At 36.8% G+C, this 25,452-nt stretch overlaps 2 protein-coding genes across 2 annotated transcripts in view; one reads left to right on the top strand and one right to left on the bottom strand.

The window, feature by feature from the left end:
• ankef1a (ankyrin repeat and EF-hand domain containing 1a) overlaps positions 1 to 25,452 on the top strand; it is a 257,727-nt gene that overhangs the window by 158,058 nt on the left and 74,217 nt on the right. The window lies entirely within an intron of this gene.
• stmn4 (stathmin-like 4) lies at positions 280 to 8,111 on the bottom strand. Its single transcript, XM_007245351.4, has 6 exons — positions 7,932 to 8,111; positions 5,291 to 5,363; positions 5,026 to 5,121; positions 3,073 to 3,278; positions 2,795 to 2,986; positions 280 to 1,443 (listed from the first exon to the last, which is right to left on the bottom strand). The coding sequence occupies exons 2-6, from the start codon at positions 5,301 to 5,303 to the stop codon at positions 1,384 to 1,386; spliced, it is 567 nt and encodes a 188-aa protein (XP_007245413.1). The 5' UTR covers positions 5,304 to 5,363; positions 7,932 to 8,111; the 3' UTR covers positions 280 to 1,383.

Here is a 25,452-nt window from a genome sequence, read left to right as displayed (position 1 = left end):
TAGTTGTTCCAGGGCTTTCTATTCAATGTATTTTATGTCCTTCTATTTTTTTGAAAATTATATAAAGAAAAAATACTGAGTTCACTGTTTTTAAGGGTTAGCCAGTCCTGTTTATGGTGAGAATTGCTAATCATTTTACTCACAGATTAACTTTACTAAGACCTAGCCACTCCAGTGCCTTTCCTTTTCCAGTGCTTGACTTAAAGCCTCTAAGCTACCTTCCTTATTTTGACTCCACATAAAGACATGGAGCTGAAAAAGACACAAATCACAAATGGGTTGTTAGGTCAAGAGAAGATTTTACTGGCCATGTCAAAACAGAGACAGTTAGGCTTTAGGGCAACCACAAACATAGGCAGCAGGTGGGGTCCAATTTATACAAATGTGCCTCCTGACCAATTCACATCCATTCTCATCACAGATGTCATTTTTCTTGAGTTTTTGAACACAAATAAATCACTCTTCAGTCATTTGCAGTTAACAGGTACAAGTATTGAACACGACTGACGCAAAGAATTAAACACAATTTCATGCCAGAACAAAGTGCACCATTTCCATCTGATACCGTGGCAGCTTCTCAGTCTCCCTTACTACGTCACTGCTCTACATTTTCGCTGAGACGTGATCAGTTTTTTACCTGTCATTCGTGCATGATGCAAAGAAAAGACTATTAGCTATGTGCTTTTGGATTGTGCTTAAGTTTTTAAGCTTTAGTTAACTTTGAACCGGCTAATAGTTATGAGCCGCATAATAATCAACAAGGCAAAAAAAAGTCTGACTCCCAAAATGGATTATCATGACTTAATGCTCCTTAGAGGTCAAAGGCAATGTGAATGAATCCATTATAAATGCTGCATTTTATTGACAAAGCTTGTGTTCATTCTCCAGCAACTGATCTGTGAATTAGCATGCACAGCTTATAATTTGCTAGGCTCTATAGATTTGAGGGAAGGAAAAGCTTATTTCGATGTGTGGGTTCTGTTCTTTTTTGGTTAACATCTCCACTCAACTGGACTCAGATGTAGCCCTAAAAATTTCCTCATTATTTCTTTTCAACCAGTCCTCTACACCATTAGCTCAGACTGCAGTTTGTCAAACTTTCGTTTTTTCTTTGCCGTACACGCTTTAGTACTAGAGCTTGGGTGCACCTTGCATTGCCATCTAGAAGAAAACAGGCATCTTTTGGTCTTTTTTCATGAAATTACTTAGTTTTGACATTGTTAAACCCCACAAAAAAAGATTTAGTGTGTTTCAAATAGTCAATAATAGCATTGTCCATGACTCTCCAATGCTTCATACATTCTTCATTCTCCTCGTTCCCTCTCCACATCTTGTTTTTTTTTTCTTTTGGCAAGCCAAAGCAGTCCTCCTCTACTCACTCCTTTACCGACAAGCTTCTTCCTTCAGCTCCTTATTCTTCCTCACTTCTTCAGCGTGCTTGTCCTAAAAGCATGAGAAAACAGTCCTGGCTTATTTAATATTCATGAACAAATTGGGGGGAGGGGAGGGGGGTGAGGGATAGTTGAAAGCAAAGAGCACAACAACAAACTCGTCTTAATGCAATATTCATTCTAATTACGTATGCAGAGGGAGAGCAAACTTTTGGGTCACAAAACACATGCCAATATGAATCTCCATAAGTGGGAAGAACATTATAGACATTCTACAGACACTGTCTGCTTTATTAGACACACCCTTTACTTTCACTTTTTTAGTTTAAAAAGTCCTTCAAGGAATTCAAGAACAAATGAAAGAACTGTTTGTATGTTAAAATGTTTGACTCCTGAAAAGTAAAATCTCTTTAAAACTTAAATTTGGAAGGCTACTTATCCAATGTCAATCTGTAGAAATTCCCCTATGCCTCCTCCAATATATGTAAAGCCAGCCAACACATCTTTTTGATCTGCTGCTGATGTAGCATAACAGGATAGCCAGTTGTCTCTGATGTACACGCAGTGAACCAGCTTTAAAACATCAGCCAACAGACTCCTGTGCGTAGGCTGCAGGATCCTTGGATTATAAGGAACACAATACCTCAGATCATAGCGACAGCGCCTTTGTCCATAATTTCTTGTTGCACAGACTTTTAAGTCTTTTTTATCAGTCTTGATAAAAATCATTCAAACATATGTAACTTCACAGATCATTCTTCATCAAATCCCAGTCAAAATGACCATTAAAGTCACATTGTATAACTTTTATATGCATAATTTTGATGCATGTGTAATAAAGAAAATGAAATCCCTATCTTTGCTACTCTGGGTTGGGCAGAGTTGCCTGCATAATGTTGCTTTAAGTACTCACATAATTTAATTTTAGACGTTTGGATGAGATATTAGGAAATCCATACTTGCATAAGGCAAAGGAACTTAAACAAAAATAGGTGTTTTTACACTCCACATATTTTGGTCTGATAGGATTTGTAGCTGTAACCCATGTGCTGTCATTTCATTTAACCACCCATCTACGATTTTCACTTTAGCTCAGTTTCTGATCACAGGACAGCTGTTGATCAAATATTCATTAGGTGGGGGATCATGCTCAGCACAGCAGTGACACTGTCACAGTAGTGTGGTGCTGTTAGGAGTAAATCAAGCTATCATTGCTTGCTTAAGAGTCATCTGTCAACCAAGATTATTCTGGTAAGTTCTGTGCGCAAGACTGACAAGGAATAAAGCATCTTAAACACAAACTGTACTTCATCCAAAGGCTGACCTATAAGTCGAATGTTCAGTGTGTGTTATTACATAAAACATACAACAATGTACAACATTTATAAATGTATAAATGTTACCTTTTCCTGAAGCCTCTCCAGCATGGCTGCCAGCAAGGCCTCGCGATTCTCCTTGTTGGCCTCCATTTTCTGCTCCAGCTTCTCCTTGGCATTCTTAATGAAGTTGTTGTTCTCCTCAAAGGCCTTCTGGATGACCTCCCTCTCGTGCTCTCTTTTCTCCGCCAGGTGCTTCAGCAGCTCTGCCTCCTGGCACTGGATGAAAGCAATGTGTGTCAGGTCTTTTACTGTTCTGGACATTAAATAATGTGTGTGTTAAAAAAAAACGTGTGAATTCCAACCTTTCGTCTTTCCTCAGCAGCCTCCAGCTTCTTCTGGATCTCCTCCAGTGAGGGGTCCTTGCGATGGGGCATGGAGGTATTCAGCTCAGGTAGACCATCGAATGATGGAGGCTTTAGGATCACCTCAAACGCCTGACCAGAGGCTCGCTTGTTCAGCTCAATCACCTCCACATCTTTAATCTCACACCAGTTGAGGTCTACAGCGTCTAGGAGAGGAGCAGTGGAATAACACTAATCAAGATTTATATTTCAAATACACATTAGATGATGCTCAATGGGATAGTTTGCCGAAAGCAAAATATGTAAACTGACTTACCACAAAAACTGAAAAGAATAAATTAACTACAAGCTTAAGTCAAATAATCTTTGCTTTGGTTGACTATATAAACTATTTAAATTGCAATAACCATATGTGACATTTAGCTGTCTGATTTGTCATCGGCCAGTTAAGAATGTTACAGAGATCCTTGCTGTATGACAGATTTTATAGTATGAAACATGTGAAGTCGTTATTTAATGATAAAATCCATTGACAGATTTGCTGTCTTTCAGTTTGCAAATATTCTGACTATATTTGTTTCACAGATAACCATATACAGTGAAAAAGAATGTGAAACAGAATTTGCAGTCCCTACAGATTTCTTTTGTTTTGGCTCTTTATCATATTTACATTTTTTAGATTAACAATCACATTTGAGTGAACATTTTTTAAGGGAAACAATCTATTTAAACCAACATGGCCCTATGAGAAAAAAAGTATTTGCCCCCAAACCTAATACAATTGTTTGTGTAATACTTGAGAAACAGAAGTCAAGCTTTACTAATTACTGGCAATAAGTTTTTGAGCACGAACAAACTTGACTAGGTTTGACAAGGACACTTCAAAACCTTTTTTTTTTTTACTATTTAGAGGTGGACTTGTTTGTGTGTTTTGGATCATTGTGCTGCTGCAGAACCCAAGCACACCTGAGCTTGAGGTCACAAACAGATGGTCGAACATTCTCCTTTAGGATTGTCTGGTAAACAGCAAAATTCCTTCTTCCATTTTTTACATTAAGTTGTCCAGACCCGGATGCAGCAAAGCAGCCTCAGACCATCTCAGACACTACCACCACCATATTTTACGTTCAGTAAGATGTTCTTTTTCTGAAATTATTTGTTACTAGGTGTAACAGGACACACACCTTCCAAGAAGTTTACTCAAAGTCCTGGGGATCATCAATAGGTTGTTGGTAAATGTGAGTTGTTCTTTTGTGATCTTTTTGCTTAGCAGTGTTTTTTGCCTTGGAACTCTCAAATGGATGCCATTTTTGACCAGTCTTATTATCTTATTCTTAAATTATTTCACTTAACTGAGGGAAGTGATACCTGCAGTTCTGTAGGTGTTATTCTGGGTTCTTTTGGGGCCTCCTGGATGAGTTGTCCATGCCCTTTTGGAGTAATTTTGATAGTCTGGTCACTTTTGGGAAGGTTCATCATTGTTTCATGATTTGTCTATTTGTGAATATACAACTCACTGTGGTCCACTGGAGTCTCAAACCTTAGAAATTACTTTGTTACCTTTTCTAGCCTGATAGATGTCAATGACTCTGTTTTCACATCATGTGTTGCTTTTCGAGATCGGAAATTGAAAGTAAAATATTTTTTTACGCAGGGCCAGTTTTAAAAAAATAATTAAATAATTAATAAATGAAATGATCAATCTGAAAAATGTAAAAAATAAAATCCATAATATAAAGATTTACTGATTTCTTTTAAGAGGGAGAAATGACCAATACATGGTTAATTGGCGGAAGAGTTCAAATGTGTAAAATGGACTTTATGCCAGGTTTTCCCTTAAGGCACGCTGATCATGACTAAAGTATTAAAATCCACATGGATCAGCTAGAATGTGTAGACGTTAGTCAGCAACTGATTAAGTCTGGCATGTGTTCTCTATATTCTGTTGTTTACCTTCAGCCTTGTACACTTGCTGGTCTGCAGGAATGGTGCTGATGCAGATGCAGAAGCGGGACACTAGAGGGAGCTCCTTCAGCTTTTCTAGGTAGGCTGTGGGTGCAGGAAGAACAGTCACATGGCATGAAAAGCTACAAAATCATAATTTCAGTAGAACTGGAAGTGTGGCTCAGTAACAGCTCTTAATACTTTGTGTTGTCAGAAGGCGGGTTTAAAGTGTTCAGGTCATTAAGATGAAGATGATGTCAATGGTTTAATATACCTGTCAGAGTCATTCTGTCTGTTCTTCTTTCTCACTCAGTAAGGAGCAAATTCGCAAACGCTCAGCTTTTATCCTATAAAAGGAAAGAGATAAAGAGAGAGAAACAGAGAGAGATATGGATATCAAATCATAAACTTACTCTGCATTCTACTCAGTAAGTGTCAGCTCTTAAAAAAGTAAACTAAATTACATATCGCTGTTATCTAATAAAAAGCATGTATCTCAATTACTTTTAGTTTCAACATCTGTATATTAATTCTGGACGAGCAGAGCTTAAAACATTTTTATCAAAACTAAAGAACAGGTTTGCCTTCTCCTGTAAAGTCACCATTTTGGAGATACATGCTTTTAGAGAGCGATGATATCTCTGAGAAAAGACAGGGCCCAAATAATTTTAAAAATCTGAATTAGATTAATATTACATTGGATGTGTATTCACCAAAATATAATGTTTTCATTTTCATTTACGCATTTGAGCATGTTGGTATTATTCACATTACTCAGCAGCACTTATTCTAACAACAATTGGTTTGTCTGACTCACTGCAGCTGAAGTTCTCTTGTTTTTAGATATGAAATCAGAATTACTTTGAATTTGGTTTGAAACAGTTAAACAGCTTCTGAGAGGCACAGACATTAAAGCACTGGCCCTATAGAAAATATATCATAGAAAGAGTGACAGTTCAATTCCCGAGGAGTCACAGAGAACATGACTGGCCTTGCTTTCTGTGGGATGTAGGAGTAGGATGCCCCTCCCTTGCCCTTCACGCAGTGTAATGCTTTCTAATGCAAACATCTGTTAGCTGATATAACAGAACCATAGAGTTAGTGTTCTCCTCCAAGCTTGTTTAGCTGTTCATTCACATTGCATAAGCAGCAGTTCAGTTAAATGCAGCCGGGTAGTTTAACGCGACTTGGAGAAAGAAAACATGCTAGCTTTTACCCTGAGTGCTGGTTATATTTAAGAAATAATGTAATAATTAACAATTGTAATAATTAAGAAATGACAAAAACATGTAAAAGCTGTGTCTGTAAATCCTAGGTCATATAAACCAAGAGCTATACTCTACTCTGGTCATTGTAAGTGCCTTTTAATGTTAAATAAATATATATATAGCTGTGACTATGAGTCAACATATTTCTCATAGTGCAAAAATTAAATTTGTATATTAAAGTTTTATCAAGATAAAATGTACATCACAATTAAAGTAGCATTTAAGTGTTAACACTACAGTGGGTTTTATGTTCCCCATCAAACAGATGTCGACTGTCTGGGAGTGAGTGGCCCTATTGTGATTTTGAGCTGACACTTGGTGCAGGAGTGACATGAATTCAGATGAGGGACGTTAGGACATGGCCTCTCCAGTGTTTACACTGCCCTGCTGATAGAGAGCCTGAAAGTACGCAGGAACACAAATAAGCCATCTTCTCTGATATCAGCTCTAAATGGGATTTCACAGCAGGCATTTGATCCTAATGAAAGTGAGCAGCATGGCCTGTTTGACACGGCGAGAATATGCCACTCTATCAAATGCTCGGGAGCCATGGGCGGCCACTGCGCCTCGCCATGTAATTGTGGGTAATGGTGACACGCTCCCTGCAGAGAGAGACCACTCAGAGACTGACCCTGACCCATTACTCCAACACACTAACAAACACATGCTTTCAATGTTAAACATGTTTAAAAAAGTTACATGTATGATAGATAGATAGACAGACAGATAGACAGACAGACAGATAGATAGATATATAGATAGCAGGAAGTATCATATTGTAGTTCTAACATTTGTTACACTAATACTAAACCTTAAACCACAGCAAAAAAAAGAAGTTTATTTCGTATTAAACAAATGGAATACTTAAAAATATATTTGTAAAATATAAACAGCACTCTTAGACATTTTTGGAACCATATTGTTGCTTTTGACAAGGTAGGTTACTTTTTCTGTGGTGTTTTTTGACCTTTTGTTTGTGGTGTGATTTGCCTGCATTGTCATATACACAAAAACACACGGACTCTAACCTTGTCCAGCTTCTCAAACACACCCAGTGTTCCGATCAATACCCACTTCCTGCAGACGTGGCTGTTTATTTACAGTTTGTCAATGGTATGGCAGAGGAGGTTAGTCCTTAGAGGTTAATTGTGTCACAACTTCGCATCACAAGCAATATCTGCAATTGGTTGAAATTTGAGACCAAAATATATCACTCTTTTTATCAACCTCTGCCCCAAAATGGCACACAAATGAACATCATTCTACAGTTGCATCCTCCTAATACAGAAATCCTAATTACATATAAAACCCAAATTGATAAGGCAGTTTGTTTACATTAACATCACACATCACATCCTTTGATTGACACCCCACTCCATTATGTCATACAACAGATTCATATTCATACGTACGCTCTGCCTCAAAGCACAAGCATTCACTTTTACATAACCCACACACGAAACAGCATGCACCTCCACTGACCAATGAAAACAGGCCACGAACAGTCACTGAGTTCCTCATAACCTCTAATGCAGCGCATCAGTCCTACAGCTAGAGTCTATCATAGATCAGCACAGATCAAGAACAAACGCAGTCAAAACAGCTCTGTGTAAGATCATCTCATCTCAGCCGAAGACGCAGACTCACCTTCTCTCCCCAGAAATATACGTAGTCCTTATCCTGCCTTCCCTCTCTCTGTCTCTCTCTCTCTCTCTCTCTCTCTCGTTCTGCCTCCCTCAGTGTCTCTATGCCTCTCTCTCTTTATAGTGGTTTCTCTCAGTATCTGCTGCTCCTCGGATACAGGAGCTCAGCAGCATCGGCAGCAGTACCACTCCTAAAGCATGACATCACCTCCCGGCACTGCCATTGGTGGAGCTCCCATCTCCCCTTCAAATGATGGATATGGGAGATGGTGGGGGTGAGAGAGATGGAGAGAAATATTTGGAACACGCTCACACACACACACACACACACACACACACACACACACACACACACACACCGTACATTTATTTCATTTGTTGCATTTTCATGACATTCATATATATATATATATATATATATTCTTGTCCTTCATGCTGTGGTCCAGCTCAACCCAAATCACCCATCTCTGTTTGTCTTTTGTTTTTAGATCAGGATGTTGTAGAGGCCAAACACTTTTTTATTTTTTCTACATAATTCCATATGTGTCACTTAATTATTTTTATTTCTTCACCATTATTGGACAGAAATAAAAAAGAAAGAAAGAAAGAAAAAAAAGAAAGAATGAGAAGGTGTGTCCAAACTGGTAGTGTGCATATACATATATATATATCATGGATAACAATACATTACAAGAAATTGAGCAAGAAGTCAAGGGAGGAAACAAGTAGAGACAGAGCGGTAGTAGGACAGGAAGAAAAAACTGTGAGTTAGTGAGAGATAAAGAGATAGAGGGGACAACAAGACACAGAAAAGAGGTAAAGAGAGGACATGAGGACAAGAAGGAGAGAGAAACTTAAGAACAAGAGGAGGAATAGAGGGAACAAGATGACAGGATGGGATGAAATAGGGGACAAGAGGACAAGAAGAAAAGATAGGTGACACATTTCCAAGAACGGGGGAGAGTGGGGACAAGACAATAAAAATATAGAAAGGGGACAATAGGACAAAGGGAGATAGAGGGGACAAGATGATACAAGAATAAGAAAGGGGACAAATAACAAAACAGAAAAGTAACAATAGGACCAAGATCAATGTAACCAGTGTAAACAATAGGGACCAAGATCATAGAAAGGACAGACAGTGAACAAATGACTAAAAGGATAGAGAGGGGACAAGTTCCCCCGAGTGGAAGAGAAAGGGGAAGGAAATGGGACAAAATTACAAAAATGGGGGAACAGGAGGATAAGAGAAAAAGAGAGAGGACTAGAGGACATGAAGAAGAGGGGGGACAAATGACAAAAGGTAGAGATAGGGAAAAAGAGGACAATGTGGAGAGAGGGAATACAAGAGGGAGCGGGGTAGAGTAGGATGCAGAAAGAGAGAGACTGGAAGAGGAGAAAGTGGTAAAGAAACAGACAGTAAGAAATATAAAGAGAGGTAGAGGGGAGGCATGTGGAGTGGTGAAAGATGTGCTAATTCTTTGTGTGGCTCTGTGGGGGTCTGTGCTGGTATGGGGAGGGGTATTTCACAAAATATTTGAATTATTTAATAGAAATTCTGTGTGGGGGAAGATGGCACACTGAAAACTGTAAATGTAGAAACTGTATTTATATTCCTTTGTTCAGCTGCATAGATCCAACAATACATTTCTAAAACAAAATGTATTTTTTCCATCCTGTCAAATTTATATTCAATTTTTAGCATTTTAAAAATCTTCTGTGGTTCCCAGTATGCGTTCAGAGACTCTTCAGTTATAATGATAGGAATATAAAACTCAGTACAGAATTAAAGAAGAATGGGTTTGTGGGTTGTTTTTTTTTTAATTGGCTCAGTTTGTGTGGTTGCTCATTTCTGTTCGCTCTGTGAGCTCATGGCAAAACCCACCTCCACATTCACCACACTGACACATATGGTGAAAACAAGCTGCTGCTGGTAAACAGCCTGTTTACCAGAGCTCTCAAGAAGAATATCAGAGCTTCTCAGAGATTAAGATGCAACTGGCAGAGATAAATATGTGTGTTGGTGGATTGTTTTCATTTAGCATTTACAACCAATTGGCAGTTTAAGGATTAGAGAAATGTAAATATGTTTAGTGGAATAACAGCAAGGACAAGGTCTGCACCTAAAATGATGGACTGTGTTAATTAATTGATGAATGTGTTGATTCTTGTTACACATTCTAAAGCTTTATCACACACCATGTTGTTGTTCTTTCAGGAGACAAAAATCTGCAATATGCGTGCATGTATATGGTATGTCCAAAAGTATGTATATAACAGCTTCTTCAAGGTTTACACATTGCTGGAACAGGTGTTCAATTGCGCACGCACAGCTTGTATAATCTCCCCAAAAAAAGCCCCCCAGCAGTGGGCTGTGGAGCAATGGAAATATGTGTTCTCTGGAGTGATAGAGCTCCATTCAATAATCCTTTAAGGCATGGTATTCACTGTGAAAAAACATGCTAATTTTTTTTTGTTTCTCAGTTTGCAATTATGTTTAAAAAGAAAATCTCTACCTTTTCTGAACATTTTTATTTCTTCGGGGGACATTTAAAAATGTAGCACACAGGAAGTTTTTTTGGTGCAAATCTGGGCCTGGTCTGTCCTGCCAACACTGATTTATTGACTAGCTCAGTGGATCTCTCTACAGTACTACTGCAGTACAGAAAAATATCATTTTAAAGTGCATGTACTGTCACTGGAGAACAGGACACAGAGAACATTACCTTTTATCACCTTGACCATAAATGTACAACATTTTATTGCACATTTAAAGTTGGATAGACATCCCATCATAACTCCAGTAGTTATTTTGTAAGACAGTTATGTTGTGACCAAATTCTAATATCCCTGTTTCTACAGTGATTATAAATGCATTTTTTTAAAGATATACATCTGGAAGGACCAAGCTTCTCTCAGGGGAACCAACTAATATTTATCTGGACAGAAACATTTTCCGACATTTTTACCTGACCTTGTTAATATCCTAACGTGTGTCAGAAAGCAATAAAAACCTCACAGAAATATTTTTTTTATCATTTAGGGCCCTATTTTAGTGATCTATGGGTGCGCCATCATCTACGCACTGTGCAGCTTGATGTAGAGTGTGACAACTCGAAACTCGCAAAAGCCACATACGTATTTTATTAATTAATAAAATAAACCATTAAGTGTGTCTCTTGCCATTACCTTTAAGAGTCACCTCTAACTCTAACTTTGATGGATTGATATTTTAATGGCGCAGTGCTTCTGCGCTTCCCAACAGAGACCTGTGTTGCCATGATAGCAATGAACGTCAGACTGTTGACTGTTGTCTAGGTTGTATTCAGTCAGTGGTGTACCTGTGTGTTCCATTACCAAGATAGCAATACACCAGAAACATACCTGAACACACCTCACTTCCAGCCCACCACACCCATCAGTGTAAATATATTTGTAAGATCTGTCGCTTTTAAAACAATGAAAATAGACTGTTTGCCAGGTGTAAGATAGCAATAAGCATCACAATGGGCCTTATGCAGTTCTTAAGATAGGATCCCTAGTGTTAACCCTTCCCAGTTAAGTAGAGGCTGTTACTGCAGTAAAGGATGACGTTTTGAAAAATACAAGGGAAACTGTTAAACTGGCAGGTCAGTGAATGTACCTCCAGTTAATGCGACACAGCATCTCCAGAATGTCTGAGACTATCCACTTATACATGGTGGCAGTTTCACTGTTCTGCTCTCACTTGCCAAAGACTGTTAGTCTGACTCTTAAGGAGGTGTGAGACAGTGACGAAGGCTGTGCCTGCAATGCAGAAGTGACAAACTATGTTTCTCCTCACTGTAGACACTGTTAAAGGTTTCTAAAATGGCATACAGTGTAGTGTTTCATTTGGCATGGGGCTTCACCTGTATGTCCAAATCTGAATTACATTTTATTATAATGCTGTGGAAGTGGAAGGATGGGCTGCATATCTCCAATGAAGACACACCATTGTTTTAGCCCATAGTATATTAAATGAATAAGAGAAAAGTGACTTTTTAGAAATATAACAAAACACTTAACCCTGCTGTCTAAACCATATTCTCAGTGCCCTGAATTCTGAATTTATTGAAGTGGTCACCCTTTTGGCAGAACGTTAAGCCATTTTCACCTAGTTAGACACAACTTGCCCACCCACTAAAACATATTTTGCACTGTGATGCACTTAGGCTGCATAATGGTAAGCACAGGTAGCAAAAGGAAAAACTCTCAGCGTAAATGCAGCAGCTCAAAATTGACACACATGTGTGATTCTCACGAAATCAGACTAATGAGGTGGCATTAAGGAGTGTGATGAACAGGTAAATGCTATCAATTTGGGAAACACTGGTTTATAAACATCTCATCAAAGGCTATATTGGAAGTGATTAAAAGTAGACATTGTGATATTTTAAATTATGTATTTTTTATAATTTAGTGTGAAATTCTCAGTACCGCAACGCGTCCATTGCTGAATCTCGGCTCTTCAATTACACAATTTTAATATTTAAAATAAATAAATAATAAAAAACTTAAATGTATCTCATAAAGTAAATTGTTACAGTCAATAAAAATGTATTACTTGGAATTCATTGGTAAAAGAAAAGAAAATATTTAGAAAAATAACTTTGGTCAGAACCAATGTTCTCAGCCTCCGCAACAATTTTCAAGCACCATTTAAGACCACAAGGAACAGAAAAAAAACAGCCATTTTGAGAGGGGGGACACCTTTTAGTATGACACCCAAGATGGCTACCAGGTAAGCACCTAATTTTATACCTCTCCAGATAAATGTTAAAAACTTGGTTGTCAGCGAGCATACACAACTTTTTGTTTCTCATTACCGAAACAGCTAGTTTTTAATGTTTAAAAAAATGAAAATGTTATTGTGTTTTAGGAATTTTTAAGGTTTTTAAAGTCTAAATACAAAAAGCTAGCAAAAGTTTAGCCAGGCATCATGGTGGCCCCACAGAGATCAAAGAAGGTTAAGGTCCCTCATACTCCGCAACAGCCTTCTCATACACCGCAACAATTTAAGGCCTGTTGCGGTAGAGAGATTCACTGTTGCGGTAAAGAGAAATTAATGTTTTAAGTGACATGAACTTATATATATATATATATATATATATATATATATATATATATATATATATATATTGTTTCATAAAAAAGCCTTTATTTACTTATAATAAACAATATATAAAACAATACATGATGCAATTTCAGATAGAAAACAGATTTATGTAGCAGGGCAGTGACACCCATATAACTTCCGCATAAGATATAAAAATAATATATAAAAATAATAATAATATATATATATATATATATATAATATATAATTTTCATATATATAATATATACATTTCATGAAACATCTTTTATTGTTATAAACTCTTAATAAAGGTTGTTTCATGAAATTTATTTTTATAAACTTTTATTGTTATAAACTGTTTATATGTATATATATATATATATATATATATATATATATATATATATATATATACACATTTTATGAAACAACCTTTATTAACAGTTTATAACAATAAAAGTTGTTTCATGAAATGTATATATTATATATATGAAATTTATATATATACACACATATATACATTTCATTAAACAACTTTCTTTAATTTTATCTTTAATTTTAATTTAGTTGCACATTGATGTTTACATTTTTCATGAGATTAATGCTTAATACAAAGATGTTTAATGAGATGTTGAATTGCTTGTTTCATACTTAAATATTTAATTTCAATTTAGTTGTACATTGATGTTTATATCTGTCATGAAATTAATACTTAATAAAAAAGTTGTTTTATGAGATGTTGAATTACTTATTTTGTATTTAAACATTCCATTTCAATTTAGTTATACAGTGATGTTTAAAGTTTTAAGGAATTTATGTCTAATGATGTATGTTGAAATTTGTTTTATTAAAATACACAGTTCAAAATAGGATATTTTCACAGCTTGAGTCTTACTGAGAATAATTTTCAACAGCAAATACCACATTTTGTTCAATATTACTACTCCATACAAAACTCAAGAAGTACATCATTAGAATTTGTTATTTATTCACAGCATTCACACTCTGTGTTTGTTGTGTAAAGTGTTATTGTTAATTAAGTAGGAATCCTTGTAATGACTCTCTTTACCGAAACATTGACTCTCTTTACCGAAACACCATTCTCTTTACCGCAACACATATTTATTTACTAATTATTTTACTGTTATAAAACAAATTCTAGTTTATAATGGTATTTGGATAAATTGTATTTCTTCATAGGTCATCTGTACTAAATAAGAAATTATACATGTAATTTTTCAGTTAAATATCCTGAAAAGACAGGACATGAATCATGAAATCTGTTGCGGTAATGAGACAAATCATAAAATAAAAAAAAATGGGAAACTTATAAATATAATATTTTCTGGGTTATATACACATATGAGCACAACTGTTAATAATATCTATTTAAAAAGTAACAAATGTGTAACTTTTAAACCATATCTGTTCTGTGTTATCATGTTGCGGTACTGAGAATGTGTGTGCTCTGACTGACTAAAATGGTGCAAAATATACAGAAAAAAATTATAAAATTTAAAAAAAAAAGTATTTCTAAAAAGTTCAGACCCTAGTCTTGCATAACAAAAAGAAATTTTATATTTAAATGCCTTTTGAAATTTTTCAAGTGTGAACCCTTTTAAATCTGTTTTTCGTGAGAATCACCCACATGTGTCTACGGATGTGAATAAACCAATATAAGCTAGTACAAGGACGGGTCACTATGGCAGAAACAATCAGAGAGGTAGAGTAAGATTAAAAAGTGGAAGATGATGAAGAGAGGGTAGAGGAGGTATGAAACAAGCAACAATTATTTCAGATGAAATTTGGGCAACTGTCATAGAGCATGTTCTAGCCCACGGTTTGACAATGAGGGAAGCGGGACTTCGTGTTCAGCCCAACCTAAGCTCACTGTGTCCACCATAGTCCGAAGATTCAGAAAACAGAAAATTGCTTTTTTTCTATGTTGTATGTTATGACTGTTCAGTAGTGTTTTTCGGGGTCTGATCTGACATCATAGTTTGCTTTTTAAAACACTGTTTAAACTGTTTTGTGATTGTATTTGAAAATTTTGTGTTTACAGTTTAGAGACATGCTTTCAAGAAATGTCTTGGCAATTGAGAAAAACTGTAATATACCTATTTTTTTTATAGTGTAGCAGCGCTTAGACAGAATGAGTAATTATGTGTGTGTGTGTGTGTGTGTGTGTGTGGTGGGGTGGATGTGGGATGCAGGGTAACAGCGCAACCCCTCATTGATGTGCTCCTCAGCTGCTCTCTCGCACCCTGGATGATGTCACCCTGATGAATTCTATCAGAGAAGTGTGCAGAGGAGAGAGAGACAAAGGGAGAGAGAACAAAGAAAGAGGAAGAGAATTAAGAAAGAGAAAGAGAGAATAAAGAGAGAGAGAATAAAGAAAGAGATAGAGAAGAGATAATATAGAAAGAGTGAGAGAAAGAAGAGAGAGAGAAGCACTCTTTTAGAAGGACAGGTTCAGGTTGAGCCTGTGTTCTATTATCCCTGTCCTTCTGTCCCGCTGCACTTAAGTGGCCTGAATATATTCCCAGTCTTACAGGAAGAACTCAGAGCTGATTAAACATGGCTATAAACTCTGGCTCACGGCCTGCAAATGAGCTACCCACTGACTGGAACTGAGAGCAGCCCACATTACTGATAGTGATGACCAAATGATGTCATCCTGACCATAAAACTATAAACATAAAGCATATTTACAGTTGCAGGAGAACATTGAATACAATTTAAAGAAACCCCCAAACTGCTTCTTAAAACTTACTCAAAAAGTTAAATCATACAAAACTTCAGTGTAAATATTAATGAATATTAAACTCAAAATCATTTAAAATCAAAATCTTTCTTGGCTTTAACATTAAGAGTAAAAGCCTTATGTTATTATAGACAGACTGACAGATCAAGAGAATTTAGCAGAAATGTTGTCAGTATTTTATAGAATACAACGATGTTCATTTTACTCCAAAATATATGCATAATATAATAGAAAATTATCATTTTGAAGTGCTCTCTTATATACAGTATATATGCTGTGACCAAAATCATGTTTTAGGTTCTATTATATCATGTTATATGTTGGTGTTCAAAGTCAACCCTCTTTTCTTCTTTTCTTCTTTCTGTCCTGAACAAGTGAACAAGTATCCCCACAGTGTGAAATTTGTATTCAGGCTGCAGGAGTGCATGCAGATACCAGACATGACTCACTCAGGTAGAGGCAACCAGAGTAATCTGACATCATCCCTCTCTTTTCACTGACTTCACTCACGCGTCTATTGATCGTGGCTAGCAAATTCGATTGCATATTTGAATTCAATTAAAATGACTCCCAATACATGCAGGAAACAGCAACACCCTCCCTCCATAGTCTTAGAGTTCACAGCGGATGGACAAAATAAAAGAGCAAAGAAAGTGCAGCACAATGTCATCCCCTAATAAAAAAAGACTAGATTTCAACAGGCTGTTTGTGCTTCTCTGAGCTTAGACACAGTGCCTCATTAGAGATATGAGATCATTAGAGTTATTACACAGTGTACCATAACAATAACAGCTATCAAAGAAGATCTACTACTGCGAAAGAGAGAGAGAGTCACAGAGAGAAACATAGGGAGAGAGAGAGAGAGAGAGAGAGAGAGAGAGAGAGAGAAATGAGAGGATTAAAGGGCAGGAAATGGATTTTTACTTCCATGGAGACTTGTAATTAAGTCTCGGAATCTAAGTGAATGCTAACTGTGACTGATATTGAGGTTAGTCAGTTAACAAAATCAAAAACACAAAGCATGACTGTGACCTGTATGTTAGGTAGCTTTTCTTTTTTAAATATGTATGGAAAACTGGAAATAATGGTATCTTACAGCCCACCAACAGTCTTTTCACCAACAGTATTTTAAAGCCGTGCACCTGCATCTTTTAAATAGCAACAGTGTTTGTGAATATATCTACACTGATGGGTGTGGTGGTCTGGAAGTGAAGTGTGTTCAGTTAAATATCTGGTGTATTGCTATCTTGACAATGGGAAAACTCACATGTGCCTGACTGAAATGAACCTAGCCAACAGACTATTTTCACGATTTGCACCTGCGTCTTTAAAATAGCAACAGAGTTTAGGAATATAGACATACTGTTCAGGTACAATTCTGGCATGTTGATACTCTGTCGGTAGAAAAAAAAGGTGCACACACACACACACACAAGGATGTGCCACAGTGCACAAACCCAACTTTACATCAACAAAAAACAGAATACAATAATATAATAATATAATATATAATTGCTGTCTCTGTAAATAGCCTGTTCACGCACCTTCAAAGTGTAAAAGAGCAGGCAAGTTTCCTTTGCTGAGAAGCAATGAAGTGCTGCACCATTAAAACAGCAAGCGGCCAAAGTCAGAGAAAACCTGGCTCACTGATTTATTGGTTACTGGTTTATTGTACGCTACACCCAAAAGACACCCATGATTAATTAGGAGAATAAGACTTTTGCGTTTTTCGGGCCGCGCCAGGTTTACTTTTCCCACCGTTATGATAGCAAAGACACACTGACTCGCCCTAAATCAAGCTGCATGGTGCAGGGTTGACGGCTCGCCTATCGATCACTAAATAGGGCCCTAAATGTTTTATCATTTAATGTACCTAATATATTTAATTTTCTTTTTGAATAGCACTGCAATCCAACACAAATCCTTTTTGGAGCAACTATTCATATAGGTGTAATTTTCATATTTTTAAACAGAAATTCCAGGGATGTCCAGGTCATATCTGGGTGATTAAAAACATATTTTACTTCTAGCCATTCTGTATGAAATGAACGTTAAAAAGCAGTCCAAGCACATCCATTAATTATTTGACCCTAGGACTAGATCAGCCATGGCAATGTCACATTCCATTTTCTAGGGAACAGCAGTCAGCAGCTGTAGTCAGAAACTGGCCCGTGATAAAATGCTAGGGCATTGCTAACACAAATTGTGAATCCGTGGATGTGCTTTATAAATATATACTAAAAAACTGTACCAACTACGTAATTATGTTTAAATTATTTTTTTTACATTCTATAAAAAATGGAAACAGTAACAACCTGTATCCACTACAACTGTTCTATGATGGAAGTTTACTCTATCACATGCGTTTCACACACTAACCATGTGAATAGATTAACACACTCGTTTTCCCTCAAGTCTTAGAAACACAGACATGCCAGACGCTCTCTTCACTCGATAAGCTTGTTGCCATAGTCACAGCATTGTGCCAGCCATGACTACAGCAGAACGACTGAAAGATTGGTCCTACAAAGTAGCTATAGTAGTATAGTAGTAATAGGAAGAGTAGTTGTGGAAGTAATGTTACTGCACATTTTTTATTTTATTTCAATGTAACACATTTGGTGTTGAGCACTACATTATGACAAAAGAAGAAAGCTAATGTAAGACAACAACCCAACTGAGCATTAATTTTACCTCCTGAAGAGAAGACTTGTTGCTTGTTGGGGGCTAATATGTGGATTATGTGTTTGTGTTTATGTCACAGTTCCGCAGGTGGAGCATTATTCTCCCTCCTGGTGTTAGTGTTGAGGGTGAATAAGGGTCACTACCAGTGGGCTGCCATTTTAAGAGAGTGCTACTGTTCGTTAGGCAGTTATTACTTTCATTCTCTTTGTTTAAATGAAGCTGACACAAAGAAACAACTGCCTGGCATTGTTACTCCACCCCCAGTGATGCAATCCTACTGCTGAAATGTTTGTTGTTTATTGAAAAAAAATTTAAAAAGCTGCAATTTGGCAGCACTTTTATTTCTCTGTTACTGGTAATAATAGACACAAAAGACCTGTATCACTTTTTGAGGGCCAGAATGCCTTAAAAAGCCTGAACCTGATGTTACTGTGAATGTTATCACTATCACTCATGGAAAGAAACATTAAAGCATTTTCAATTGCAATTACATAAACATGTCACTAATCTTTGATGCCTTCTTGAGTTACTGGATACTATAGGTTTGCATATGTATAAGCATACATTGACCTGATCTCTCCTAGTCTTGTACACCTCTGCAGGTCTCCATCTAAACATTTGATGACCAGATGTTTAGCAAATGATCTTACTCCAGTCCTCTATACTCCAATTATTTTGATCTTTAGCAAACTTCAACCTGGCTCTTCTTTGCTTCTCATTAAAAAAGGTCCTTTGTCTAGCATGAGTCCTGTCTCTAAGAAATCGTTTTGAACTGTTCTTTTCATGCACTTCACTGCAGCAGCCTTTTGGCATTCTTTTTTAGGTCACTTGATGTCATCCTGCGGTTGCTGACTGACATTCAAATAATTTGACAGTCATTTTCCAGACCTGAACCCCATTAAAAAAACCTCTGAATGTAATCATGTAAGATATAAGTTGGTCACAAGCCATCAAACAAAGCTAAACTGTGTCATACCTGACTGGGATCAGGCAGAGAGAGAAAAGGGAGACACTGCTGGGATGGGATACGAAGCAGTTGTGTTTATTCAGAAACACAGGAAAAAAATATATATATAAAACTCAAAAATGGAAAACAAATGAAAACAATGAATATGCAACAATGACTATACGGGAAAACTAGAAACAAACTCAGAAACTGACAAATAAGATTGGACTGGGCAAAGTAAAGAAAATGCTGAAAAACGGGAAAAACGAAAAACAGCCAAAACAATAAAACCAGGAAGTGGCCAAAACAATAAGACCAGCGCGTCGCGCAGTACAACGGGGAAAACGGGACAACTAGGCTAACAAACGAGAACAAAAAACTACTAAGCAGAGCTTAGGGAAGTATGTCTAGACTGAGAAAATAAAACTGTGCAAATAAACAAAATAAGAAAATATAACAGAAAATACGGGGAATCCGGGGAAACGGGAAGACAGGACCGTCAGGGAGAACGCTTTGTACAGCCAGCTAACAGGCTGGAACCGCAGGGAAACACAGACCATGATAGTGACCAATACTCGGCGAAGAGTGGAGGAGAGCAGCGTGCTTTTAAGCTGCTCTCCGCAGCTGAAGCCAGTCTGCGATCAGGGCTGAGCAGCCGTGTGTGTGTGTGTGTGTGCTCTGAAGGAGCGGATGTCCTTATATGGGCATAGTACGGTGGCCGAGAAAGCCCAACGCAGTGCAAATTGAAAAGCGCTGCAAAAGCACAAAACACATCCATCAAAATTACAACACACGCACTGCAAATAGAAAAACGCGCTGCAAATAGAACCACAACACAACGGAAGTGAGTCACAACACAACGGAATTTTCCCGGGGGACCTTAAAAGATACTGTACCAGCTAAGCTGCGTCTTCAGTAACGTCTCGGACTTCACTATGTGTACAAAGGACAATAAGTGGCAAACAAGGCGTTTTGTGAAGCAGAACTTTTAATAATATGCACACAACCGTGGTAATCACAGGTAATAAACATAACTTACTTTTCAGAAGCTTGTTTGCCACTTACTGTCCTTTGTATACAGCAGGTACAGCATCTTTTAAGGTCCCCCGGGAAAATTCCGTTGTGTTGTGACTCACTTCCGTTGTGTTGTGGTTCTATTTGCAGCGCGTTTTTCTATTTGCAGCGCGTTTTTCTATTTGCAGCGCGTTTTTCTTTTTGCAGCGCGTTTTTCTATTTGCTGCGCCTGTGTTGTAATTTTGATGGATGTGTTTTGTGCTTTTGCAGCGCTTTTCAATTTGCACTGCGCTGGGCTTTCTCGGACACCGTAGCATAGTGCTCTCAGAGCGTGCCGGAGGGGGGACGCGGTTGCTCAGGCCTGACAAACTGCTTGATTTTTTGTGCCAGAAGTGAAATAAGGTCACCCAAAAGCAGTGTGAAAGACTTGTGGAGAACATGCCAAGATGCATGAAAGCTGTGATTAAAAATCAATTAGACCAAATATTTGATTTCTGAACTCTTACTACATTAGCATTAGCAAATAAATACTCTAAATGACAATATTTGTTTTTGAAACTTAGGAGTAATGTTGTCAGTGTTTTTCAGAATAAAACCATTTTACTCAAATATATATCTATAAATAGCAAAATCAGAGAAACTGATAATTTTGAAGTGGTCTCTTATTTTTCCAGAGCTGTATATGTCCACGTAAGGTACATATACATCTTCTGTGTTAAACTGGTATCTTATCTGCTTCTGTCTTTGATCTACAGCCTTTCTCCTCAGTCCCCAAACCATATTATTTACTGAAGGAAGCCATTTCAAACATCTTTTCCAGATGTTAGGCCTGACTTCCCCTGAACATGACCTCTGGATTCTGATGACACTGTGGGGAGTCAGAATGAATGACTCAACCTCTGGGGTCACAGGCGTAAAACGGTAGATGGTAGACTGTGAGCGGTAATGCTCTCTGCTGGGAGGATGTGGTTTATGGGTCAACTGGACTGTGCTCGGCGATGACGTGTTAAGAAAACATACTACTTTCCTTTGTGTTACATTACCAGTCTTTTATCTTCCGCATCTCAGTTTCTGTCACTTATAGCCTTTATTCTAAAAAACAGAGAGGCCAAGAAGGGTTCATTTGGGTGGTGCCATAGAAGAACCATTTTGGCTTCACTGAATAATAATTTATTTTAAGTTTCTTTGAAAGAAATATAATTTTGTAAACAATATTTGAAAAGTGTATAAAAGCTTTTTATAATTTAAGGTGTATACAATGTTTCTTTTGAGGCCATGCTGAGGTGGGTCATTTTTTTGCAACAATGCAGCATACACATGACTGTTCACTACAAGCAATACACTGTACCAACTCAAGTAAACCAAACTACATAAGCCAACATTCTCCACACAGTTAAATTAAGATTAAAATGATAAAAAAGAACTTTTAGATACATATATCCAACCCTTCATAATAAATAAATATGAGGGAATCATTTTATCTCTCTCAGTAACTCTTTTTTGGGTCTGCAGCTTCTAATATGTTCTCGTTGGGGCTCATTTATAATGATTATGTAAATAAATAAATTTATGTATAAAAACATGTCATTTATTACATTACATACTTTTTTCAAACATTCTTTATCTATTAGATTTAAACAGTCTGGATTTGGTGCTGTACTTTAAACACTATTATACGTACATCTGTTTTGATTTGCTGCTCTGTTTTGTGCCTAAAAGCAGTCTGGGCCGAAACAGTCCCTAAAACTTCAGTGTGAATGCTCGACTGCTGTAGGCTAAATATGTAGATGTATGTAAATCATTTATGATTATTCTGACAGCAACAGAATAATTACAGCAGCAAAGATACAAAACAGCATGTTTTATATTCTGTAGGTTTTCGTCATGGATTTTATAGACTGCAGAATAAATGGTGCAAGATTTCTGCATGTATTTAATATATAATTTATTTTATAAATATTTACAATATAGATATTTTTTAATGTTTAAAAAAGTAAGTAACATTCAGTTTTCTATAATTACACTTTTAAATAGTCAAAATCTTGTGATTCACCTTGCATTTAAGCCAATCTAAGCAAAATAAATTGAGGAACACATGCTGTATTGTTATAGATTCTTCTATAGTGTAGCTTCAGATGTTTTTAGCTATTTTTACCCTGTTACTTAACTGTAGTAGTTTCCTTGCATTGCTGACACAGCTGTATTGTGTAATACCCCCCAATGGATCAATAAAAAACTGCCTTTTTACATTATATTATGGATAATGCACATAATGTCTGGCCATGTCACAGCCTCAACTTACTTTCAAATGTCAAGAGACTCTTGCATTTTAAGAACAACCACAGACTGCAGTCTCACCCTCTCAGTCTGTACACTGCACCGCCTGCTGCTTCATTTACATGCCAGCATCAGCTTCTACTGCATCGTATTATTCACCACGCCTCATTATCAGCAGTCTGAAGCCCCGGGATTTATCTCTTTAAACAGAGCTGTAATTTAACAGAGAGGTGACAGGAAGATTTTCAGGAATTGTTTAAAAATATCTGCACAAGGAAAGATTTATCATTCACTTAACTATAAAAGCTAGTGTGATGTAGTCAATCTATCTGCTTATCCTGTTATTATCTAATACTGTTACATTAATGGAATAAGTGAATAAAGAAGGTCATATCTTGTTCTGAACCACTTAAATATGCATTAGACTCAACTAAAGGTAATATTACTTTCATGAAATAATGATTGAATAAAAGCATCAGGTTTTTTAATATATAATGCTGTTTAAAAAAATTGTATCAAATTAAAATAAAAAAAAGTGATGTGCAAAAGTATTTAGCCCCCTTTACTCTGAAACCCCTAAATAAAATCCAGTGCAATCAATTGCCTTCAGAAGTCACTTACTGTAATTAGTTAATAGAGTCCAGTTATGTGTAATTTAGTCTCAGTATAAATACACCTCTTCTGTAAAGGCCTTGGTGCAGTGGTTTATTGAGGAACACTACTGAACAAACCGCACCATGAACAGGTCAGATATAAAGTTGTAGAGAGCAGGGTTAAGTCATGACCTCATGTCTTGCCTCTGTGGCAAGACATGAAAATTGCTGTTCACAGATGTTCTCCATATCCATAAAGACTTGCAGCTGTAATTACAGCAAAAGGAGGCTCTAATAAGTGTTGATATTATGTGATAAACAAAAACAATTTTTGTGTCCATTTATCACCTAAAATCTCAATAAAATACATTTTAAGTTTGTGGTTGTAAGGTGACAAAGGGGCATATATACCAATTAAATACAAAATTTTGTGACTGTATTTTTTTTCCATCTGCTAAAAATAACCACAACGTCCCCCTAAGTTGTAATATTTGCACATAAATTGTTTTAATTATGAATTTACAGTAATATAAACTAAATAAAAGGTGGTTTGCCACCTTTCAGAAATGAAAATAAGGGGCACCCACCATATAAATATAATTAATAATAAATGTTTATGGACATAAATAAAGAACAAATACAGGTCGCAACATTTTATTGCCAAATAAAGGATGTTCTGTATTTTACAGGGTGGATGGCAACCCTAATGATGGTACTAATTTATTTAATGCTTTAAAAGCCAACAATGCCCTAAAATCTCTTCTAAAACTGACTGGTTGTACCAAGATTAAATAAGGAATAATAAAATAAAGCTGTCCTCACTACACAACTACTGTGAACTGGTTTAGTCTAGAACAGACGTGAGCAGTTCCAGTCCTGGACGACTGAATTTGTGCACAGTTTTTGGATTTCCTCTTTAAACACACCTGATTAAACTCACCTTAGCACCATAGCACCATTACAAACTAGAACTACGGCTGAAAATTAGTAATATTTATCTAAAACCTACTGTAAATTGTTTCATGCTGCGCATGCTCCTTGTTCTGCCTCTCTGCAGGCTGGATACCTTGTTTCTCTCCAGGCCTGGCCTGTGCTGCACTGTGTTTGCAGAGAGACAGAGCTCCAGTTAGCTGATATGAGTCACGGCCTCTGAGACAGATAGCTCTGACTCGCCTTTATTCACAACCTGGGAGGTGAGATGAAACCTGCTACTAGAGGAAGCTGCCTTTATAAATCACCTCTGCCTCTGCACTAAATGATGCTCCACTCTAGAGGAGCACGTCGCTCCCTCTTCTGGTGAATGTGTGTTACTGAGGAACCAGTGCAGTAAGACTGTAAATGCAGGGTCAGTGTGTATTAGAGAGTGAGAGTTAAATGCTTAGCTGCAGCTTTAGGTCTCCACAAATTACAGTTTACTTTTTAGACACCTGGGAACAATATTTAAGAAGTTATTTAGCCGGATCACAGGTAGTGAAACCCAATCCAGCAGTTAGCGTTGATACACAGCAAAATCAAAATGAATACACACAATTGAATACCATAACTAGTCCTACAACTTTTTCCAAATACGGAATCTATGCTTAAAGGCAAAGGTTGTTGGAAAAACAAATAATTAACGTAAATCTTTATACCTCAAATTTCCTAGATACAGTTATTTGGTGAAGACATTTAATGTAGCTAATTTGTTTTCAGTAGGAGATGCTAAGCTAACATTGCTACCAAACTCAGGGAATGACTGCATTTTGTATTGGTAAGAACATGTCCAAAATCATCTTTGTTGAAAACTAAAAAGCTATGTGATCAATTTTAGTTATCTTTTATGGAATTATGCTACATATTGCACTGTGGTAAACTCGGATGACTGTGCTTGTTGTTCATGAATGCTACTATTCAGCTCTGCAGCTAAGCTTTTTTTTGTGTTTGAAAGACTAAAGTAATTCACAGTATGTTCTAAACCACACTGTTTGTTAAAAATAATATTTAAATGCATTTTAAACAGGTTGAGAGAGGTGTGTGGCAATTAATTAATGGAGATAATATTGGTGAAAGTCTTGGATGGGTAATGTTTGTTAGCAATATTAACCTAGCATTTCTCAGTCTAAACTAAAGCAGTGACAGAAGCGACAGAACATTTCTTTATTTGATCAC

Source organism: Astyanax mexicanus, chromosome 1 (assembly GCF_023375975.1).
Source record: "Astyanax mexicanus isolate ESR-SI-001 chromosome 1, AstMex3_surface, whole genome shotgun sequence".
NCBI classification, from domain to species: Eukaryota; Metazoa; Chordata; class Actinopteri; order Characiformes; family Acestrorhamphidae; genus Astyanax; species Astyanax mexicanus.
Note: the sequence above shows the minus strand (reverse complement) of the source record. Positions and strands in the feature narration are given on the sequence as shown.